The 20,395-nt window shown below is 53.7% G+C and overlaps 6 protein-coding genes across 6 annotated transcripts; 2 read left to right on the top strand and 4 right to left on the bottom strand.

Moving 5' to 3' along the window:
• The first annotated feature begins 1,189 nt into the window (after window positions 1–1,189).
• Window positions 1,190–4,068, top strand: NECHADRAFT_69332 (uncharacterized protein). The gene is made up of 4 exons (XM_003051097.1): window positions 1,190–1,703; window positions 2,155–2,197; window positions 2,344–2,986; window positions 3,038–4,068. The coding sequence occupies exons 3-4, from the start codon at window positions 2,495–2,497 to the stop codon at window positions 3,737–3,739; spliced, it is 1,194 nt and encodes a 397-aa protein (XP_003051143.1). The 5' UTR covers window positions 1,190–1,703; window positions 2,155–2,197; window positions 2,344–2,494; the 3' UTR covers window positions 3,740–4,068.
• A 268-nt stretch (window positions 4,069–4,336) lies between these two features.
• On the bottom strand, window positions 4,337–5,012 carry NECHADRAFT_80338 (uncharacterized protein; the record flags this gene model as incomplete). The annotated part of the gene is made up of 2 exons (XM_003050719.1): window positions 4,337–4,920; window positions 4,976–5,012. 2 exons carry the CDS (start codon window positions 5,010–5,012, stop codon window positions 4,337–4,339), a joined length of 621 nt encoding a protein of 206 aa, XP_003050765.1.
• A 1,060-nt stretch (window positions 5,013–6,072) lies between these two features.
• NECHADRAFT_100506 (uncharacterized protein) lies at window positions 6,073–7,742 on the bottom strand. Its single transcript, XM_003050718.1, has 3 exons — window positions 7,417–7,742; window positions 6,810–6,966; window positions 6,073–6,754 (listed from the first exon to the last, which is right to left on the bottom strand). Coding segments are annotated over exons 1-3 (384 nt in total). The 5' UTR covers window positions 7,418–7,742; the 3' UTR covers window positions 6,073–6,528.
• A 2,779-nt stretch (window positions 7,743–10,521) lies between these two features.
• Window positions 10,522–14,932, bottom strand: GTB2101 (transcription elongation factor SPT6; the record flags this gene model as incomplete). Its single annotated transcript, XM_003050717.1, has 4 exons — window positions 10,522–10,775; window positions 10,835–14,450; window positions 14,515–14,703; window positions 14,765–14,932. 4 exons carry the CDS (start codon window positions 14,930–14,932, stop codon window positions 10,522–10,524), a joined length of 4,227 nt encoding a protein of 1,408 aa, XP_003050763.1.
• Window positions 14,933–16,923: 1,991 nt separating this feature from the next.
• NECHADRAFT_61076 (uncharacterized protein) lies at window positions 16,924–18,987 on the top strand (the record flags this gene model as incomplete). The annotated part of the gene is made up of 4 exons (XM_003051096.1): window positions 16,924–17,208; window positions 17,258–17,415; window positions 17,470–18,001; window positions 18,047–18,987. 4 exons carry the CDS (start codon window positions 16,924–16,926, stop codon window positions 18,593–18,595), a joined length of 1,524 nt encoding a protein of 507 aa, XP_003051142.1. The 3' UTR covers window positions 18,596–18,987.
• Window positions 18,988–19,041: 54 nt separating this feature from the next.
• NECHADRAFT_41779 (uncharacterized protein) lies at window positions 19,042–20,024 on the bottom strand (the record flags this gene model as incomplete). Its single annotated transcript, XM_003050716.1, has 2 exons — window positions 19,042–19,639; window positions 19,912–20,024. 2 exons carry the CDS (start codon window positions 20,022–20,024, stop codon window positions 19,042–19,044), a joined length of 711 nt encoding a protein of 236 aa, XP_003050762.1.
• Between the last annotated feature and the right edge of the window lie 371 nt (window positions 20,025–20,395).

Below are 20,395 nucleotides of genomic sequence, written 5' to 3'. Positions count from 1 at the left end.
ATGACGAGGGAGAAAGACTTGGGGATGCGTGATTGAGAAGATGAGCAGGAGGAGGACTTTTGTACTTTATCATTGCCAGCCAGGAACGATACCCGAGCAGTTTTTGAGGGACATGAGCTGCTACGTCCAATGATGGGTGGAGGGTTCACAGAGGCCAACCATGTATTACGTATGTAGCGCATCGTTGGCTCAAGAGAAATCAGTTCAAAAAGGGTATAATGTTTGCAGAGGTGAAGATGTGTGGTGTGATGCGGGGGATACGGCAAGGAGAAGAGTGACACGGCAGCTTCTTGCTGTGCAGGTTGGAGGATGGTGCATATCGGGATAGCTGCAGTAGCAGCAGCAGAGCAAGCTGCGAGCTGGAGGGACAAGTGCCGAAGATATGGTGTAGCAAACATGACGAGGAGAGTCATGCAAATAACTAGGTAGCAGGCTGCAATGCATCTACGGACGGAGGCGTTCCACTCGATTCATTCATTGTTCTCGTTCAAAGTGGTGTAGTTGGCCGCCACCATCCGGAATGGGAGCTAGGAGCTCCCGGGGAGCTTACGCGGGGGCGACATGGACGGTCCCAGGGCTGATCTAGCAGCCCGGCGCCGTGGAGTCATCCGAGTCTGATCAAGTAGCCGCTCCCAGAGGATCGAAGCATGAGACGAGCGAGGCACGGGTAATAACGTGGCCGAGCATCGTCTCTAGGGAAATGGCATGCAGCTCTGGTCAAGGGGAGAAAGGTGGCAATGAGCTAGCTTGGAGCCAGCGCCCTACCACATACCAGAGCCATCGTTTGGGTTCGTCCACAGAGGGTTCAGCGGGAGAGCGGCTCCACCGACGGGGGCCCGAAACATGCGTTGATTCTGCTTCCGGACGTTTTGCTGAAATAGTAAAAAGCCTTGTTGATGGAGCGATCACCTACTGTACCTAGTCTAGGCGTCCATCGCTGCGGTTGGCATCACGGCGCATTAGAGGTCAAGGTTGATAGCAGCTTCCCAGTCCGGGAGCTGCATCGAAGAGCAGCGGAACGGCCTGTGGAACAAGTGCCCGAGGAGCCCGTGCCGTCACCTGGCCCGTGCGCACTCGTTCTAGAAAGCTTCCCTGGGCGGCAACCATCTTGGGAAAGTCTCTCGCTTTAACTAACAAGATTCCCCTCTCACCTTCCCCTTCACTTCCCCCACTTCTCCCCATTCCGTCAGTCAAAGTCAGGTCTCTTCTTGCCTTTTTGACTCTCTGCTCGCTCATCTCTTCCTTCTTCATCAGCTTCTCCTTTTACTCTCTCTCTTTTCAACACATCAAACTCCATCTTCTATATCCTGCAGCCTTTCTCTCCTCGACTCCCCTTGTTCCTTTGACGACCACGGCAAGGCGGGGAAGCAAGCGCAAAAGGACGGACGTCAAGCAAAGCAACCCAAGCTCAACCCCACTCGCCTTGCGACTTGCTCTCCTTCTCCTCCTCCTCCTCGGTTTGGCCGCTCCAGGCCCATGTCATGACCCCTCCTCTCTCTTACATCTCGCCTCTTCATCTTCGCCTTCAGCTCTAGGACTCTCGACCTCAGCCCGCCGTCGCCTACAGCTTTGATCCTTCCCCCGCCGTCCTGACCCAACCCCGGTCCAGCCCTCCTCGGTACCTGATTTCTAGAACACTCACGGAATACCTTCGTCCTTCGGTCAAATCCGAATTCCTGGGGTCTACCTTGCTAGGATTGAGCGTGAGTTAACCCTGTTTTCCTGATTCCCTGCGCCGTCCCGCCATACAGCTTTGAACGCATCTCGCTACGCCACCTCTTGGGTCATCTCATCATCACCATTCGGATGCCCCTCGGCCTCAGACCTTGAAGGACTCGTTTTCAGGTGCTACAGCCACCATATACCCCCCCTTCCACTTCCTTTGTCGATGCTGCACGCCAAGAGTATCTTGTCTTGCACTTGATTCATCACTTCACCCTTTGAGCTACGCATAGACTTTGCAACAGGGTCCTGATCTAGGCCCCGCCACAACACGTCACTTTCAAGCGCGGATTGCAGCCCGCGTCCAGCTTCATCTTTAGCGCCCAGACCCCGGAGCTCCCTTTCCTGCACGGCACCCACCCCCTTGTTGCTTCCAAATCGCCATTGATCTTAACCCAGCTTCACCTGCAGCTTGTGCTGACCTTGGCTTAGCTTGTCTGCTCTGAAGACCGTTCACGAGGGTGCTTTGATAGCTGTAAGTTGACGTCCATCACACTTCTACCCCTCGCCTCGCTTCACCTGTTACCGTCCCGCGAATCATCACAGCTTCACGCCCCATCTGCGATCGCCCTCGGACTACCAAACTCTCCGTTTTCCCGGAAGCTTACCAAAAGGACACAGGAGCCTGAATAACAGCTGTTCCCCTTACCTTCGATCCCTCCAAATTGGCGCCGGCCTTTTCTTTTCTCGGCTGGAAAGTCGACAGGCGTCGTCTCGCACAACACTCGACGATATCTATATAAATACTTGCAGCCTCAACCACCGTCAAATCATGGCCGGTCCATTTTCTAGTCCCTTTGGGGAGAATAGCAACCCCTTTGGAACAGACAGAGGGCAAGCTTCGAACAACCTGATGCATCGTGTTATCGAAGAGGATGAGACGGACAACATCACATCACCCACAAACCGCAGCTTTGGAGCGCAAAACTCTGGATCGCTGTTCTCAGGTCCCTTTGGCGGCGGCTTCGGCGGCGATGCCGGGGGTGATGTACCTCCCAGCTCTCGAACACCCCCGAACCCAGATAGTTATCCTGCCCAGTACAACTTTGGGCGCCGGACTTCAGTGTCTGCCGAATCTCTGAAGCCTGGCGCTGATTCTAATGATAATTGGTCTCCCCCCTACCACGAGAAGTCGGCCGACCAGCTTGAGCGCCTCAAGCGTGCCATTGAGGGCAACTTTCTCTTTAACCACCTGGAAGATGAGCAGAGTGCTCAAATTCTGGGCGCTCTGGTCGAGAAGCCGATACCCGCTAAGGGAATTAAGGTACGTTGTGTTGAACCGAAGATGAAAGACGTGTTATTGATCGTCGTACAGGTGATCAGCCAGGGTGATGCCGGCGACTACTTCTACGTCGTCGAGAAGGGATCCTTTGATGTTTACGTCAACCCTGCTGGCACTCTCCAGCCCGGCCCAGACGGCATGGGTAACCAGGTTGGTAACATCCAGGCTGGCGGCTCTTTCGGCGAGCTTGCCCTCATGTATAACGCGCCCCGAGCCGCAACTGTCATCTCTGCCGAACCCGGGTGCACTCTATGGGCTCTTGACCGTGTGACGTTCCGACGCATTCTTATGGAGTCGACGTTTGCCCGAAGACGGATGTACGAGAGCTTCCTTGAAGAGGTGCCGCTACTGGCGAGCCTGACGCCGTACGAGAGGTCCAAGATTGCAGATGCTCTGGAGACCAGGAAGTTTGCGCCAGGACAGATCATCATCAACGAGGGAGATCCCGGCCATTCGTTTTACCTGCTGGAGAACGGTGAGGCAGATGCCTACAAGGGCAGCCCGGAGAACAAGGTGCGGCATTACGTCAAAGGCGACTTCTTTGGTGAGCTTGCACTTCTCAATGATGCACCACGGGCAGCTAGTATCGTGGCCACGTCGGACGTCAAGGTGGCGAGCCTGGGCAAGAACGCGTTCCAGCGACTGTTGGGACCTGTGGAGGGTATTCTTCGACGGACCAAGTACCCGGGCGTCAAGTCTGGCGTCGAGGAGATGGACCCTCTGCACGCTGGATAGATGGGCAAACAACAAGATTGGTACGGATGTGTGTATGTTTATGGCAGGATGGTGGATGAGCAGAAGAATCTCGGTGTATGAGGGTGGTTGGATCAAGCAAGTGTAACCCCAATTTGCCTCGAGTGGACGGTCTGGATACGATTGTATCCGAGTTGAGGGGTTGACGTGAGGTGACGCATGGAAGAAATGGACTTGTGGTTGGCGTTTTGTGAGGTTCTTCTCCCACCTTCGCTTTCCTGAGACAGCATGGCTAGGTAGGTAGTGATCAGATACCTTGGTCGATATCAGCATCATCATGATTATGCAGTACTCGCCGCTCAATTTCCTGTAAAAGTATGGTACTATGACTGGAGAAATGATGAGTTGTGCATATGTGTTTGTCTAAGGAAGTGGTTGACTCCTTGGTGTAGTACTTGATATTGTTTGGCTCTTGGATTTTATGTCTAATATGGCCCATGTTCAAAACGGAAGAGAAACCCTTTGGTATCAAAACGCCTGTGAAATGAAGAGACAACAGACTGGTCTCTGGGAATTCCCATGATATACCCCCATGGTGTGTCGTAATATCAGCTCCAACTTGAAAACCCTGTCGTACTCCTACTGCTCCTGGCCTTGGGCCTGCTCATCGCCCTGAGTCGCCCTCCGTGCTAGCTCCTCCCGAATCCTGCCCCTCAACTCTTCGACAGCGACTTCGGTCTCGAGCACCCTACCAACGCCGGCACGCCAGGTATCGTCGAGGGCCTTGATCTCTGCTCCCACGGCGCCTTGACGCTTCTGTCTCTCGAGGTTGACAAGGTCGACCTCTCGCTTGGTGGCGGCGAGCTCGCGCTCCAGAGCCTGTAGTTCAGCTTCGAGGGCATGGTTACCGAGAAGCCAAGCATTCTTGCCCCATTTATCGAGTAGTTCGAGGTTGGTGAGACGCGACGAGAGGTAGCTGTGCGCGACGGCAGCTAAGGGGAGTGCCTCAACAGGGGGTGCGCTCGGGGAGGGAGCCTCGTAGCGGGATAGATCAAGAGGAGCGAGGGGCGTCGAGTTGGATACGCGGGCGAGCTCGGCGGCTATGGCGGGGGAGAAGGAGGGTTCTGGGTGGGAGGAGGGCTTGGGGAGTTGTGTAGCTGCCTCGGCGGTTATGAGGGCGCGGGCGGCGGCAAGAGCTTCGGGAGAAGGTTCAGGGTCGACATCTGTTAGGATGTTTGTTAGATTTGTCTGGGCAAGTGACGGGTGAGGAAGTCTTACAGGGGAGGGACTCGTGATATGCTGGGGGGACGGCCATGGTGATGGTTGGTCTGGTGTTTTGGCTAGACTGCGCTCGTGTTTGGCTGTGGGAGCCAGATATTGGGTAGTATTTGGTGCAGATGTATCGCGCAATCACTCTGAAGCTGGGTGGTCTCCCAATTGTTGTCTTATGCCGTCTCGAGTCGTCGTTGATCTTGGTCGCGTCGCAAACTTGAAGCTCCAAACATCACAGCCTCGCAAGCTGTCCTAGGAAATTTCAACGGTACCAAAACGCACAGACCACACCTCAGCCTCGTCTCCCAGCCTTGGTGGCTTGACCCAACGCCCAGACCAACCACCCCATCCAGGTATCGCGGGGTGGTTCTTGCTAACCCCCCCTGTAAGTTTAGGGGTGTTACAGCGGGCCATCGCGATGCAGGTCACATCCGCAGGAGGGGGTCAAAATCTCCACTGCGGTCATGTATGGCGATAGCGATAAGGACGACGACATGGACAATTACTCTAGATGGGTAGAGAGTGATGGAGAGATAGAGGTGATCAATTGGTATTGTAATTTACGGTACAATATCCAGAAGGGTAAAAATACAGACATGCTTTAAAAAAGCAACTTTCAAAACACAAGTTCCAGCTTCAGCATCACCATGCCGACACCCACCAACCACCATCCATACATTCCCATCACAGCAAATGGGACAACTCTCCTGCGTATATTCCATCACGGCCGGGCGTCAAAAGAAGCACACACAGTATCACAGTGACGCTTATCCCTTCCCAGCGGCGCGCAAGCGAGGGATCGACAGCGCCGTCCGTTGCTCCTGATACTGTGCTGGAGGAGGGAGTTTGAGGGAGCGGGGTAGATAATGAGAGAGATGAAGGGGCTTTTTTTGTCGTGGATAGACAGGCTAACAGGGCTTGGTTATTCGCTCAATGGGTTTCTGGGCATGTCCCTATCCGACTCTCATTTGCTGCAGGTGAACTCGTGATGGTCTCGGGTCTTGAGGCCCGGCAGCCCAAGCTGAGTTGGTGGTTTCCGGATATGAAAGACCGCATCTTGATCGGATATGCATCTTGTAAGAGGGGCATTTCATGTCAATAAGACAAACAGTCATGACAAGACATGGAACTCATGCAAGGAACACTGTGGTTTCGGCTGGGCTCATATGAGCATCTTTCCAGCCTTGTCGTCGCTTTGTTTGATAAGCTAAGCTAGTGATACAGTAATACATCTGGCCGCGAGGAAAAAAGAAGTCTTCACAGGCGGCCCATAACCATGATCCACGTCGAGATCAGTGAATAGTCACGAGGGTCCGTCAACTCCGTCCAAAAATTGCCGTTCCGATTCCCCCCCATCCGTTTGATCAAGTATTCATCCCCATAATTCTGTTGTTTCATTCGTTTCATTCCATGTCGTTTCGTGCTTGCATTAAGAAAAAAAAGATCAAACCTTTGCCCCCCTTGTTCCTTGTACAGTTGGACCCTCAAAAAATTGCTGCTGCCAAACATGGCAGCGAGCGTATGACTATCGACCTCTCGAGGAGGATGCGATATGCCGATTAAGAGGAGGATCGGCCGCTCTCGGAAGAGTCGGTCTTGGTGAGGTCCTCATGGTCCTCCTCCTCTGGACCATGGACCGACTCCTCAAAGACGGGCTCGGGCTCGTTGACCTCGAACTTGGTCTTGAAGTCTGAGACGTGGTGTGAGAAGCTGCTGCTGTTGGAGCGGCGACGAGTGTTGGTAAAGGTGAAGTCTTGGTCAGCGATGTCGTCGTTGACGGTTCCCCTAGTGGCCGTGTTAGTGCGCTGTTGTATATTCAAGAAATTTCTGTGTCACATACCAGTTACCTCGACCAGAGCCGTCCTTCTTCACCTTCTTGGGGTCGACATCGGCATAGCCGTTCTTGGCAAAGAAGCGAGGAAGATGCTCGGTTGGGAGGGCGGTGCCCTCAGCGAGACCCTTGTGGTCACGGTCGTTGGCCTTGTGAGAGCGAGTCACTACGAGAGATGGAGTCAGCATGAGGTTGGAGGCAGAGGGGCGACAACAAGCTAACTTGTGAGAGGTGTAGAGGGAAAGACGCTTGGTGGTACAGATGGAGGAGAGTCGTGTTTGAGAATGTAGTTGTAGATGACAAGTGATGGATGATCAGGATGATGAAGGATGGGAAAGAGGGGTCAAGAGGTTCGAGAACGAAGGGGGTTTGGATGGCTTTTAAATGGAGGCCAGGTCAAACGTCACCAGACAGACGCAGACGCAGACACGAACGGCAATCGCCAGGGAGGCCCTTCCCCGGGTGAGCGAGTTTGGGTGCTCCATGCGGGTGCGGGGTGCCGGAGGTCTGTACTGGGCGGCGAGGCAGGTACTCCGTGTATACCTCGCCTCCGGGAGACGGAGGGGGACGAGGAAGTGGCGGGAGGCGGCAGGGAAAAAGGAGACTATAAACTTACTTTTGATGAAAGAGGTGTGAGGGACTAAGTTGGGAGGCGATGTGATGCTGATGTGTGAGAGTAAAGTGTTGCGATGTGAGGAGCAAGTTCTTTTGTAGGTGTTTCTCAGATGCTCTTATTAAAGGCAGATGGGCACGTGTTGGATGATGGCGATTGAGCGTTGGTTGATTGTGTAGACAGTGAATCAACGTTGGATCCCTGTATTGTACGTAGTGTGTTGGAGTCTTGTTGGAGAGAGGTGTGCTTGAGATGAAGGTGTTGGATCTCAAAAAGAGATGTTGTCGTTGATTCGCAATTGGTTGGCGTTGATGGGCAGACAAGATGCTGGATGGGATAAAGCGAGATGCAATCCAGGGACAGCTCCCAAGCTTTATATCCCGAGAGTCACGCGAGGGACACTGGGTGATGGCATCACCTCGTGCCCAATCAGGTCATGGCCCGGCCGATGTTCCCTAGGCAGGATGTCGACGAGGGGAAGCTCCAAAGCTCCCCTGTCCGCTACATACCTAGGTACCTACTGTGTCTAGTAAGCTGGAGGCATCTCCCCAACAAGATGGAAGCGAGCGAGTGCCGGCCCCGGAGACTAGGATGGATCAATTGACCAACGCATACGAAAAGAGTCATTGCAACAAAGGGCCCAGTTTCTCTTCCCCATCATTCATGATGATGATGGTCCATCATGGGTCTCGGTGCAAGCAGCGCCTCACTCTGGCTCCACCTTGTCAACTCAGCGGGGGGGGATCTTAGTACCAAGTCTACAGTAGCGGGCGGGTCTCATCCCCCATCCCGTCCGTTATCGCGTGACCTGACGCAAGCAGCCGCCGCCCCAACTCTATGCCTCTCACGACCGAAGCTCTACAAGCACGTTACCACTGCGGGGGGGAAAGAGTCACAAACATTCCAGCCACCGGGACAAAGGAGAGAGAGTCAAATTGCGAGCAATTGAACAGACAATTGAGGAGATTTGAGCACAGGCCGTGATGCAGATTGTGCAATTCAAATCCCCATGACGATACTCGTGCCATTGCCCGTGGTCAATGGGCTCAATTGAATCTCGCCTCCCCTTGACCCTCCCCAAATCTAGTACTGTGCTGTAGATTCTTTAGCAGGGTTTCCTTGGCCGCCTCTTCCCCGGCGCTTAAACGACAAGATTAGCTATCCCAACCATGGCCAAGTTGCTGTGCTGTCCTCTCTGACTGGCGGCACCTACACGCCATCCGCCTCTTGTCTTGTCCAAGGCGGTGCGTGCGTCCGCAGTAGCAACAACACATTGTGCTGTAACATGCTACGCGTGAGCAGAAACCTCCTCTTCCTTCGGCGTCGGCGGCGCGCGTGTAGGACCAGGTGACCTCGTGGTGAACTGACGTCGGTGTGTCTCTCAAGCTGCAGCAGGGGTCTCCTGTTCCCTGCCCTCTCTCTCTTCGGCGGTCGGCGGCGGGCGGTCCGCCTGGCCACAAGAGAAAGAGGATCCGCTAAATTGCGGGGATCCGGGGTACGCAGGTACCGGCGTACGCCCTAGGAGAGTTGCCGCTGATAGCGATAGCTTGAGCAAAAGGTCGTCAACAGATACGAGAGAGTGCAAGCATGGAATCAAGAGTCTAGAGACTCAATTGACGTCCAGAAGTGTCTGCATCGTCTTGTTTCGTCTAGAGATGCAAAACAGAGGAACTTGTCGCGGATATTGGCTGATTCTTACTACTCCCAGAGTCACATTGACCAATTCCAACGAGCCGCATCTGCCGGGGGAACCACCCGCCAAAATCTACCTTTTACCTACCGAACGAGCCTCCTTCCCAAAACCAACGTGTGGGTCGTCGTCCATTCTTCCAACGTAATAAGAAACCCCGATCTCATCAAGTTTCCCCATCATGATAGGATAGCCAAGTTACAGACCAAAGTCCGATGCCGTTCTCGGAGTTCAAAGGTCTTGCCTGGCCGACATCGAATTCATTGAGTGGGTCCCCCTGAGTGGGAACTGACTCAGCGGGCCACGCGCTCCTGTTCGTCAGGCGCAGTGGTGCACATGACCTCATCGACCCATCCCCGAACGACGTCTCCAACAACAGAAAGTACTCGAGCAACTCAGGGGGTTTGAGCCAAGTTGGGTTCCAATTGCCCAATTGCAAGCTTCAATTGAGCTCGAGCTCTTTCCAGCTAGTTCTCAATCCCCTTTTTTGAGCCTCATGGAAACCAACAGAGATCAAACCGCGGCTTTGCGACTTCTGCTTTCCCCTCTCCGCGATCGCTCATGCATGAGCCACACGTCACAGCTCGCCACTCATGGTGTCCTCTCGCGACGACCACGCCCGAGGTATCCGCTTCGTTCCAGAAGCAACAAGAACCAGTAGAGGTCCCATGATCGTCCCTATGCCCCATTCTTATCGTAATCACCGACTCTTTGCTTTGATACAGTGGACAAGTGTTCAAAGCTGTTTGGGAATTACGCAACTGGAGGCCAAGTGCTTGTGATATCTCCAGATGGGTCATTATGCTCAGAGTTGGGGACATTAGCGTGTGGCTGGCTTCGTGACTTTCCTTTGACTCCTCGAGGAGCGCCTTATCAACCCATCTCGGTCATGGCGTAACCGTAATCATGGTTCACCTCATAGTCATGACTACCTGCATACGCTTATAGATATCGCGATACTCTATCATGATCGTATCATCTCCTATCAAGTCTAACTCGGCTGCCTCCCGAGGTTTGAGTTGTGATATCACAACTTAAACGTTATCAGTCTATGGCGCAACATGATACGCAATCATGCTCATCCATGAGATTGTCAACTGGGGATAGTGAGTCAAAGGTCAGTTCTAGATAGGGCGAATGGATGATCATCGCCGGACTGATCTCGCAAGCTCGGTTCCCCTTGGTGTAAACTCACGATAAACTCCTCGGTATGCGTCAAATCATGTCGATTAAGCTTGGTTTTGGTTCTCATTTTTTTCCCTGCTGCCATAGCTCGCCTCTATCTCCTCGTTTCGCAAAAGAAAACTCATTAACTTACGCCTAAAGTACACTTGCAGCTTCATCCTCATTCCAAGTCTAATCAAACATGTGCTTTCCCCCCTTCGAAGTCCCTTCAGCCTGCCTATCTGGCTGCCGACCTACCGACGTCCCATCTTGGAAAACTCGTTTTGGTATCGCAGCTTGAAACCGTTGCACAGTGCTCGCATGTCGGGGTACTGGTAACCCTTGAGCTCAAAGCCCTGAGGGATCGTTCGTACCGGTAGCCCTATCACCTTGGCAGCCCGGTTGGCCTTGAAGCACAGCCAGAAGTACCCAGGGTGCTTGGTGTCGATGCAGAATGCGTACGTTGACTGATTTGGGTTGGCGTTGATGTATGTCGTTAGCCAGTTCTCTGCAGCCCCTTGTTAGCATCATGCCCCTGTCTGATCCAATCCATCTTGTAACACTTACCCGTCTCTCCCCGAGATCGGCTCTGGAACTTGTCGTGCCGCATCATCTCCTCCACCTTGCGCACCATGGCCTTGACATGCTCCACGATCAGCTCGTCCAGATCACTGTACGTGTACTTGCCGCCAACGCGCAGCAACTTGCCCACTGAGAATTCCGTATCCTTCTGCATCTCCAGCACGTCAATGTGCTGGTAGACACCATCCGCAACCTTCCACGTGACCGCCAGATGATCGTTACCCTTGGACGAGGGACGAATAATCACCTCGCCATTAGGTTGCGATCCGAGGTACTCCTCAGCCTGGAGACCGTTGAACGGCTTGAAGTTGGGATGCTTGACCACACGCTGCGTTCGGCCCGTTGTCTTGTCCTTCTCCCGCAGCTCGTCCTTGTCTGCCGCTTCGAGGGCGTAATCCCACCCATCGCGTCCAAAGTTGATTGGCCGCTTGTACGGAATCCGCAGCGAGTCTTCCCGCATTGACAGCTTGGCCATGAAATCCTTGTAGTTGATGTCCAGGATCTTAGCCTGTGCTGTCTGTCCAACGCTGAGCACCTCCTTGATGGACGCGCGGTGGCTGGCTTCATGAGCCTCGACTCTGCCCTCGATACCACAATCAAGCTTGACAATGGCAAAGTCATCCTTGACAATTCGCACGTTGACGGGCACAATCATGCCGTCGCACAGAGTCAACTTGGTTTCGCCCGTAAACATGGTAAAGATCTCCGAGGCCGTCAAAAGGCCAAAGTTCCTTCGCAGCTCCTCGTAAGGAGCCTGGAGTTCGGCACGGATCGTCTCCAGAGTGGCTCGCTTGCGTTGACTGTAGTTCCTCTCAAGCTGCTCTGCATACTCCTCCAGAACAAGCTCATTGACTTTGTCCTGCTCATCTTGCTTAAAGAGCTTCCGCACGATTGCACCTGGGCCGTTCTCGTCTGTCTCGGCCTTGACGTCTTCCTCGTCAAGCTCCAGAGCGTCGGCCGCCATCTTGCGGCCAAGTTCGTAGTCTTCAGGGTGCACACGCGTGTTATCCAAGGGATCAGAAGACGGGTTAGTGGCCTCGTATTCGATGAAGAGGAAACTCGCGCAGTTGTTCCACACCCTAGGGCCCACGACTGGCAACTTGCCGCTATCGGGATCGCCAACGAGCTCATCTCTGGTATTAACAGCGCCGCCGTTGGCATTGATCGCCTTGATAACGCTCGAGGCTTTTCGTGGTCCCAGACCCGAGACGTACGGCAAGAGGTTGGCAGTGTAACTATCGGTTATGGCTTCATTAATGTCCACACCACACAGGTTGACCATGTCGACCATCGCCGAGTCGAGATACTTGGCCAGCTTCTCCGGAGGGAGGAGGTTCTGGCACGGGTGGTAAGAGAGGGAGGTAACATCCCTGCCGAGGGCGGCGTACTCCTTCATGGGGTTCTGCATGTAGCGTGCCAGAGCAACACAGTACCTTGTGATGGGGTTGAGGCTTGGGTGCTCGGCAAGTGCTCGGGGGCTGTCCTTGTACAGACGAGCCACCTCGTCGTTCACTACCACAACCTCCAAAGGCTCTGTGCGGTAGTCGTTTGTGTCGGGGTCCTCAAACTCAGGACCCATGAGGCCCTTCTCGGTAACCAGAGTCTCCAGGTCACGCACGAGCTTGTTGGTGTCGGCAGACCAGCCACTAACAGCAATCACATCGGGTCGACGGCGGTTGACAACTTCGACAAAGTCTTCCCGCTGGCGCTCGTCTCGTGCAAGATTGCCAAACTTTCCTTGCTCAATCACTCGGCCATCTTCCTCGACCCAAGCCCAACAGACGGGATCGCGAGCAGGGTCGCTCATACCATTGGAGAGAACCAGTACACGAGGAGTGGTACCCAAAATCATGCCCTTGGGCTTGTAAGGCGCCTGATCGAGTCGCTTGGCGTACTCTTCTCGGCACATCTTGAGCACCTCATCCTGACAGAACGTTCGGATGACTTCCTTGACGTTCTTGGCAATGATCTTTTCCAATTTGGGGTATGCGAGGTCGAGCACCTTCTTGCGTTCTTCCCGCCATTGTTCTGCTCGATCACTGAAGTTCTCCGACTCAAACTCCTGATAGAGCTGCCTGCGGAAGTCATATCTGGCGGGCATATCAAGCTTGATGCTGACCAAGCCTTCCTCCTCGGCCTTCATCATCTTGAGGAAGAGCTCAGGCTGATGAACAAGGTCGGCAATGGCCTGGTTTTGCAAGTACTTCACCTCGTAGTAAGGGTGAGTTTCGTCGATCCTGCGCAGTCCCTTGTCGGTTCGTCGACAGCTGATCTCAGCAGCCTGGTAGTAGGAGTTTCGGAAATGCTTGCGCATTCTCGGACTGGCAAACAACTCCTCTGCATACATCTGTCGAGCTGCACTCATGACCTGATCGCCTGTGCTGAAGTTATCATCAATCAAGCTGTCGGCCAAGTCCATAGGATATTGAGCGTCATCGTCAGGAGACACCTTCTTTCCCTGTCGCAAAGCATTCTTGGCAAGCTGGTCCGCGGTAACACCATAGGCACGAACGAAGTTGTATGCCTTGCCCTGACGGACTCGCTCCAGGAGATTCGACTTAGAACCCGGCCGCTTCGTAAGGGACAGGTTGCCAGCCATGGCGGCAAGGTCTTTGAGCTGGGGTCCATACTGGAAATGCAAGTAGTCCTGCAGATCCTGGAGTTCCTCCATGGTTGTGGCCTCGGGAATCATCTCCTCCACAATTGAGTCGTTGATATCCAAGCCTCGAAGGTTCTCAAAGGTCTTTTCGAGAGAGTTCCTCTTGTCCACGAAAGATCGGAACTTAATATCCAACTCCAAAATCTTCCAGAGGTCATCTTGGTTCAGTAGCTTCTCGGCACTGATGACATATTCAGGGGCATCGGGATCGTCGCGGTTGGGGTTGCGCGTCTTTCGAGTATGAAGCAGGTAGTCTTTGCGGTGTTGGAAGACGTAGGGCACTTCCACCTCATCAACAATGAAGAACTCGAGGACTTTGCCAACAGCTTTGCCGAATGGGCTCTGCAGATCGGCAGCCAGGCCCTTCTTTGGCCAAAGCTGGTTGGTAATCCATCGTGCCTCCTCTCTGAACTGCTCGGCGGTGAGCTGCAGGTTCTTGAAGTTCTTTCGGTCGAGTTGGAATCGTTCAGGCTCGTCGGTGAAGCGGATCTCGTTATCCTCGTCGGTCAGGAGCTTCTCCTTCAGCTGGGACGGTTCAAAGACATCCTTGAGTTCGATGGCCTGCTCCTCCCTTTCACGGTCCTCTTCCTCCTCCTCCATCTGGAGTGCCCAGTCGTAGTCCTCGCCATTGCCGAAGATAGCCTCCATATCGTCCAGCGCGTCCTTGTCCAGATTGGTGGTGTCAATGACATGACCAACACCACGATCTCTGGGTCGAGCGACTTCGGCATCTTCCATCTCGCGTGCTTTCACATCAGGGTCGTCGGGGAAGTCCTCTTCGATAAAGTCTTCAAACTCGTCGACCTGTCCTCGGTATGACCTGCCATAGTTTCGTTGCTCGGTCGCATCATCTTCGTCGTCGGAAAAGATTTCTGCTAGGCCGCGATGTTCGGATGCGCGATCTTCGCCGCGGTGGCCGCGCTTAAGACGTTTGTACTGGGACTGGGGTCAAGGTTAGAGGTGCCAAGGGGTTGAGGTCGCGCAAGCTGCCGTCACGAAAACTCACCTGACTCTGAGGCTTGGGTCGCTCGCCAAATTGTTCGCCGATTAGCTCTAGATCATCTTCATCCAGTTGCTCTTCCTCTTCGCGGTCGCGATGCTCTCGCTTTCTTTTGACCACGGGTCGCACATCAGCATCATCCTCGTCAACGTCGTCTTCGTCTTCATCCTCGTCGACGATGAAACCTTCGCGAACCTGTAGAATCGGCGCATAAGCCACGGTGCCTTATTTTACAGGCTTGAGACCAAAAACAAACCTTGCGAGCTTCCTCTTCATCGTCATCGTCTTCCTCCTCCTCGCTCGAGTCTTCGACGGCAGGTCTCCGTTTGCGGTTGCCACCATCATCCTCGTCAAAAGACTCGTCGTCCTCCTCGTCGTCCAACTCGGCCTCCCCAGAGATTAAATCGCGCATGCTGTTGCTCATGTTGACGATTTGCGATGCTGCCGCGCAGGCAACAAAGCTTTCTTGGTCGGCTTTGGGGGTCGATTGGTCGAGAGCTGAGCGAGAAAGTCGGTCGCGAGCTTTTTTCCAGGCTCACTGGACTCGCGTTTTCAGAGAAGAAGAAATAAAGATGAGAGAAGTTTGATGATGAGCTTTCCTGGAAAGCTTCTGGTATTTGGTATTTTTTTGGACATGCGCTGGAAGAGCAACACACGTGCAGCGTGCAGCCTTGTCGCGACTGGCAGGGGTGCTCGGAGGTGTGGATGTTCCGAGCCGAAGGAGTACAGCCTGCCTCTGCTGCAGTCTGCAAGCTCTTCAGTGCCCTGACAGTTACTCAAATAGAAGTGCACCCTAACAGCGATTTCTCAAAGTTCCTAAACTCGCTCCTCACATAGTCAACTTGAGTTATTCATTCTAATATTTTCTCTAACTGTAATGTTCAAATATCGTGGGACCTGCCATGAGACAAAGAGTGTGGCGTTGTGGCTGGAACTTCCCCTTTCGTATTAGGCATGGTCCCATGCAGAGAATTTGGGGTGCCAAGGAGGATTCCTGACATAATCATTCATCCAGTGATGAAAGTTGAGCCTCCTCATTGATGCTGATCTGGATAGTAACCTACACAAGGACAAGGCGTTTGGCTCCATGCGCGACACCGATGGTGAATTTCTTAATGCAACCTCTTCTCTTGCAAACGGAGCCGAATTCAATTCGTCAAAATCTCACTCAAACCTGGTCCAAGTGCCGACCTCGTGATAGAGCCGAATCAACCGGTGGTTGCAGGAGCGTCTGGTCTATCATCCCTTTTTTCATGCTCAACCGCGGGACGAAGTCATGCCTGTCAAACCTCGCCTGAACCTCCTATCTGAATGGATGCCGCGTATTCTTATTCTACCAGTGTCGTGACTCACGGCAGCCACGGATTTACTCTAGACGGGGCCGGAGATGGGGGGTTGGTTGACCTGTCGTATGAATCTAATGTAGGACCTAAATTATCACACAGCTCCCATGTTACCTCGTCGCAATCCTGAGTCGATGCGTGCACCTAGCTCGAGGCGTGGAGTGTCTCAAATCCCTACCTGGCCAGTCTCCATCCCCAATCGCCAGCCAGGGGCATCACCTCCTGGCCTTGGGCTTGGGCCTCAATCAGCCGCTATAATTACTCCGTGTTATAAGCCTTTACTCCGTCCCTTCGTTGACTCTCCCCTTACAGCGAGTGGCCCACCAGATCTGAGGTACATAATTTGGATGGCCGCCGTTTCTGGTTTGTAGAGACTGTGATTGTATCGCAAACCCGTCTTGGCCCCCTTTTCCTTGATGTGATTTGTTGCCGCCTTGGTTCTCTCGACGTCTCGTCCTTTGTTGTGCCTGCGCCTCCAACTCGCTCAGCGCACCTCCAGCCACTCCCGTCACGTTATCGTTGGTCGAACCCCGCCCTCCACTGGCCACTGTCCTGCCTGTCCGCGCCTAACCAGGAGCCGTGATAGACGACACCCCGTGCAATCTTCAGCGACGCTTTGACCAGACGTCTTAATAAGTCCACGGTCGACGGATACTCTTGATTCTTTGCTTCGCATTCTGTCAAAGAACTCTTTCTTCTCCTCGGCGACGGCATACAGTCATCTTCCGCTGCGACCTAGTCACAGCGTGTTCCGACGCCATCTGGACTCCAGATCACTTCACCGAACAGCAATTCCAGGCGAGAATCTCAACGCAGCCCTCGACCCCCCTCGATCAACGCAGCTCTTGTTCTGGTCGCTTCTTTGATCGATACTCGTGCATCTCAGCACTTGTCATCTTCACAAGCTCCCGAGAGCTGTCGTCTTTCTCCGTCCTCATCCCGATCTTCCGTCGCGGGGAGCACCAGCCAGGCACTGGCTGTGTCTGACTGAACTCGACTTCAAGCCTCGCTACGCCCAACCTCTACCTCTCTATACTCACTAGACGAGCGCGATCGCTTACCCGACGTCATCATGGCCGACCCCTTTGCTCCGCGCTCCATGAAGCGCAAAAATGTCAAAGGCCTTGCCCTCAAAGCCGCCGCCCCTCGACCCCCACCAACCGCCGAAACCAACCGACACGAGTTCAACTCGGGGAGCCAAGATGCGGGCAAGGACGAGCAGTTGGAGATTGGAATCGAGTACAAGCTGGATCTGAGACCCGAAGACCTCGAGATCGTCAAGGAGCTGGGTTCTGGCAACGGCGGCACCGTTAGCAAAGTCAGGCACCTCACAACAGGAACTGTCATGGCCCGCAAGGTAAGCTCACCACCACGGCCCCAACTCTGCAAGACACTAATGGTTTCAGGTCATTCATGTCGAAGCCAAGCGAGAGATACGGAAGCGAATCGTTCGAGAACTCCAGATTATGCATGGATGCCACTCCGACTACATCGTTACATTCTACGGTGCCTTTTTGAATCCCAACAACGATGTTATTATGTGCATGGAATACATGGACGTTGGGTGAGTATGGTTTGAACTAGTCACATGGGATGCGATGGCTGACTCGATTTTCAGTGCCCTTGACCGAGTCTCGAAGGTGTTTGGTCCTGTTCGCGTCGATGTGCTGGGAAAGATTGCCGAAGCCACCCTCGGCGGATTGACATATCTCTACACGAAACATCACATCATGCATCGTGATATCAAGCCATCCAATATTCTCGTCAACTCGAGAGGCCATATCAAGCTCTGCGATTTTGGTGTTTCGGGCGAGCTCGTCAACTCCATCGCCGACACCTTTGTTGGAACCTCTACTTACATGGCCCCCGAACGAATCCAGGGAGAAAAGTACACTGTCAAGTCGGATGTCTGGAGTTTCGGTCTCAGCATTATGGAGCTTGCCATTGGCAAGTTCCCCTTTGCGGCGAGCGAGCAGCTGTCAGATGGTGACTGCGCCCCTGCTGGTATCCTGGATCTGCTCCAGCAGATTGTCCATGAGCCGGCGCCAAAGCTCCCTAAGAGCGATGCATTCCCCAGCATCCTCGAGGACATGATCCAGAAGTGTCTCTATAAGGAGCCTGAACTTCGGCCAACTCCCCAGGAGCTTTTCGTAAGTGATATATCCCACCCACCTGACAATTACTAACGGAATCAGGATCGCGATCCCTTTGTTCAAGCCGCCAAGAGAACACCAGTCGATCTTCGAGAGTGGGCTATTGGACTGATTGAGCGTGACAACCGGAAATCCCATCTTGCCCCTCAACTCTCTCCCGCGACTCAGGAGCTCCTCCGGTCGAGCGATTCCCCTACTCAGAGCCAGCCGCAACCCGAAGACCGAAGCCATACTCCCACCTCTGGCGAGATCCCCATTGCTGGGGCTGGAATTATCTCACCTCGGGATCAGTACGGCTCGAGCCACAGTCGATCGCCACCTCGCAACGGTTATGGCTCTGCCCGCACACCGGGCTCGGCGCATCCTGGACTGCCCCGTGTCGTCACGACAAACTCGATCCCCAAGGTGTCGGGCTACCCTGAGAGCGCTGGCCCTATGAGCGCAAATGCTACGACATTCAGCCTGCCTGTCCGACCAGCTCCCCCTGGTGGCCCTCTCCCCCCTCCCCCACCTCGAAAGGAGACTCCCGACGAGCTCCGAAGGGAGAACCGAAGATTTGGACTGCCGCCAAACCCGGGCTATGGCGTATAGAGCGCCTCAGACCGTGTGATGCCCAAAAGCTGTACACTTTTACACCCCCTTCCCGCACATATTGAAAACAGCGGCCCAGCCCCCCTGATACTCGTTTAGCATACCTCGGCGCACTGTTTTGAACATGTTTATCGTGGTCTCTAGACAGACCATCATCACACTCAAATCACTACATAGCTCATCTAGAACCAGGGGCTTGATCACATCTATCTCTTGACGAGGCAGCGGATCTGGTTCCATCTCGGTTCTGGGGGTTTTTTCTTCTGTATCTAGCCGTGTAGGAGGAGGGCCCTCGTACAGGAATTAGGACCACGTAGGAAAGCCAGATGAAATGAAATCAGCGTTTGAGTAGGGATCTTTCGTTTGCTTGGTGAAGAAAAAATTTGGTATCGTTCTTGTTTAGCGGTTAGGTGATACATGTCCTGTGCTGTCCTATTTTCCCCATTTCATTCATCATCCACCTCCCGTCCAACAAAGCCGTGCTCAAGAATATCAACCAGCTCATCCAGCGTGCTAATAACCAGGTCCGTGTGGACGTGATCAACCAGCTCTCGATTCACGTCATTGACCAGTAGTACCGTAGCAGCACCAGCCTTCCTCCCAGCCGTCATGTCATCGATGGAGTCACCCACCATGATGAGTCCACTGGCGTCTCCCTCGCCGGTCCCGTCCTGCAGGCCCCAATTCTTGGCAATGTGCAGGATACCAGCGGGATCAGGCTTGGGTGGCCGAAAGTCACGGGTGATGACGGGGTGAAAACGAGATCCCTCGAGGAACTTTTCCAAAAGGTTCTGGACGGGGACCTCAAAGTTGCGGGTGCAGATTGCCTTGGGGATGGATTTGGCGTCGAGGTAGGCCATGAGGGTCATGAGGCCCGGCTGCGGGGTCTGCGACTTCATGGCTTCGCGCTCGATGGCGCGGATGGACTCGAGGGCCGTCTTTTGCTCGTGGTCTGGGAGGGTGTCGATGTGCTCGAGAATGTCTGTTGTCTTTGGGATTCCAAGGACTTGCCTCATCTCTCCAAACATGTAAGTCTGAGGTTGGCTGTGAGGTAGTTAGTACTCATATTCAGCGTATGACAACCAGATTAAATGGTAGTCTGAAGCAAAATGACACAACAACGGCGATGAATAATCCCAATTCAAACGCCACAAGCCATTGTCTCTCAATATTCCACCTTGACAGCCTCTTGAACCAGATCCGACGCCTCGGTGTAGGGTAACGAGCCGACCCGGGGAACTGGCTGGGGTTAAAAAAAACCTCCGAGGGTGCATAACTAGATAAACGAAAGCAAGGGGAAAAAGCGCCGATCTTACCAAAGCGTGCCGTCCATGTCAAAGACGACGCCCCGGAGAGCGGGAGTGTCACTGGGAACGTCATGGGGGCCCTTCTTCAACGGGACAAAACGCTTGGGGGATGACGATGCCATGATGGAAAAGGCTCGGCGTAGCATACCGAGAGTTGAGTATGTGCGGGGGAGAAGGGAGTTTCAAGGGAAAGGGTTGAAGGGTATAAGGTGACACAGAAACTGGGCTGTTTCCCCCTGTCGCTGACCAAGCTCGTGAGGTCTGCTTTTCTAGGAAATGAGTGTTGTTGTTGATTTGGACGATGAGGGCATTGACTGAGAGATGACGCTTTACTACTAATTTAGGAGTGGGGGGACGAGGATAACCCGCGGGCTACTAAGGTTAGTTGCTGGCTAATAAGCCACCCTGTGTCGTTATTTTGACGTCCTGAATAACCTCATCCTCTTATCAATCGCTCAAGCCCCAAAGATGGTGAAGGAGAAAGCACTGGGGT

The sequence above is a fragment of the Fusarium vanettenii genome (assembly GCF_000151355.1).
Source record: "Fusarium vanettenii 77-13-4 chromosome 5 genomic scaffold NECHAsca_5_chr5_3_0, whole genome shotgun sequence".
Lineage (NCBI taxonomy): Eukaryota > Fungi > Ascomycota > Sordariomycetes > Hypocreales > Nectriaceae > Fusarium > Fusarium vanettenii.
This window is presented reverse-complemented; position numbering and strand designations above follow the sequence as displayed.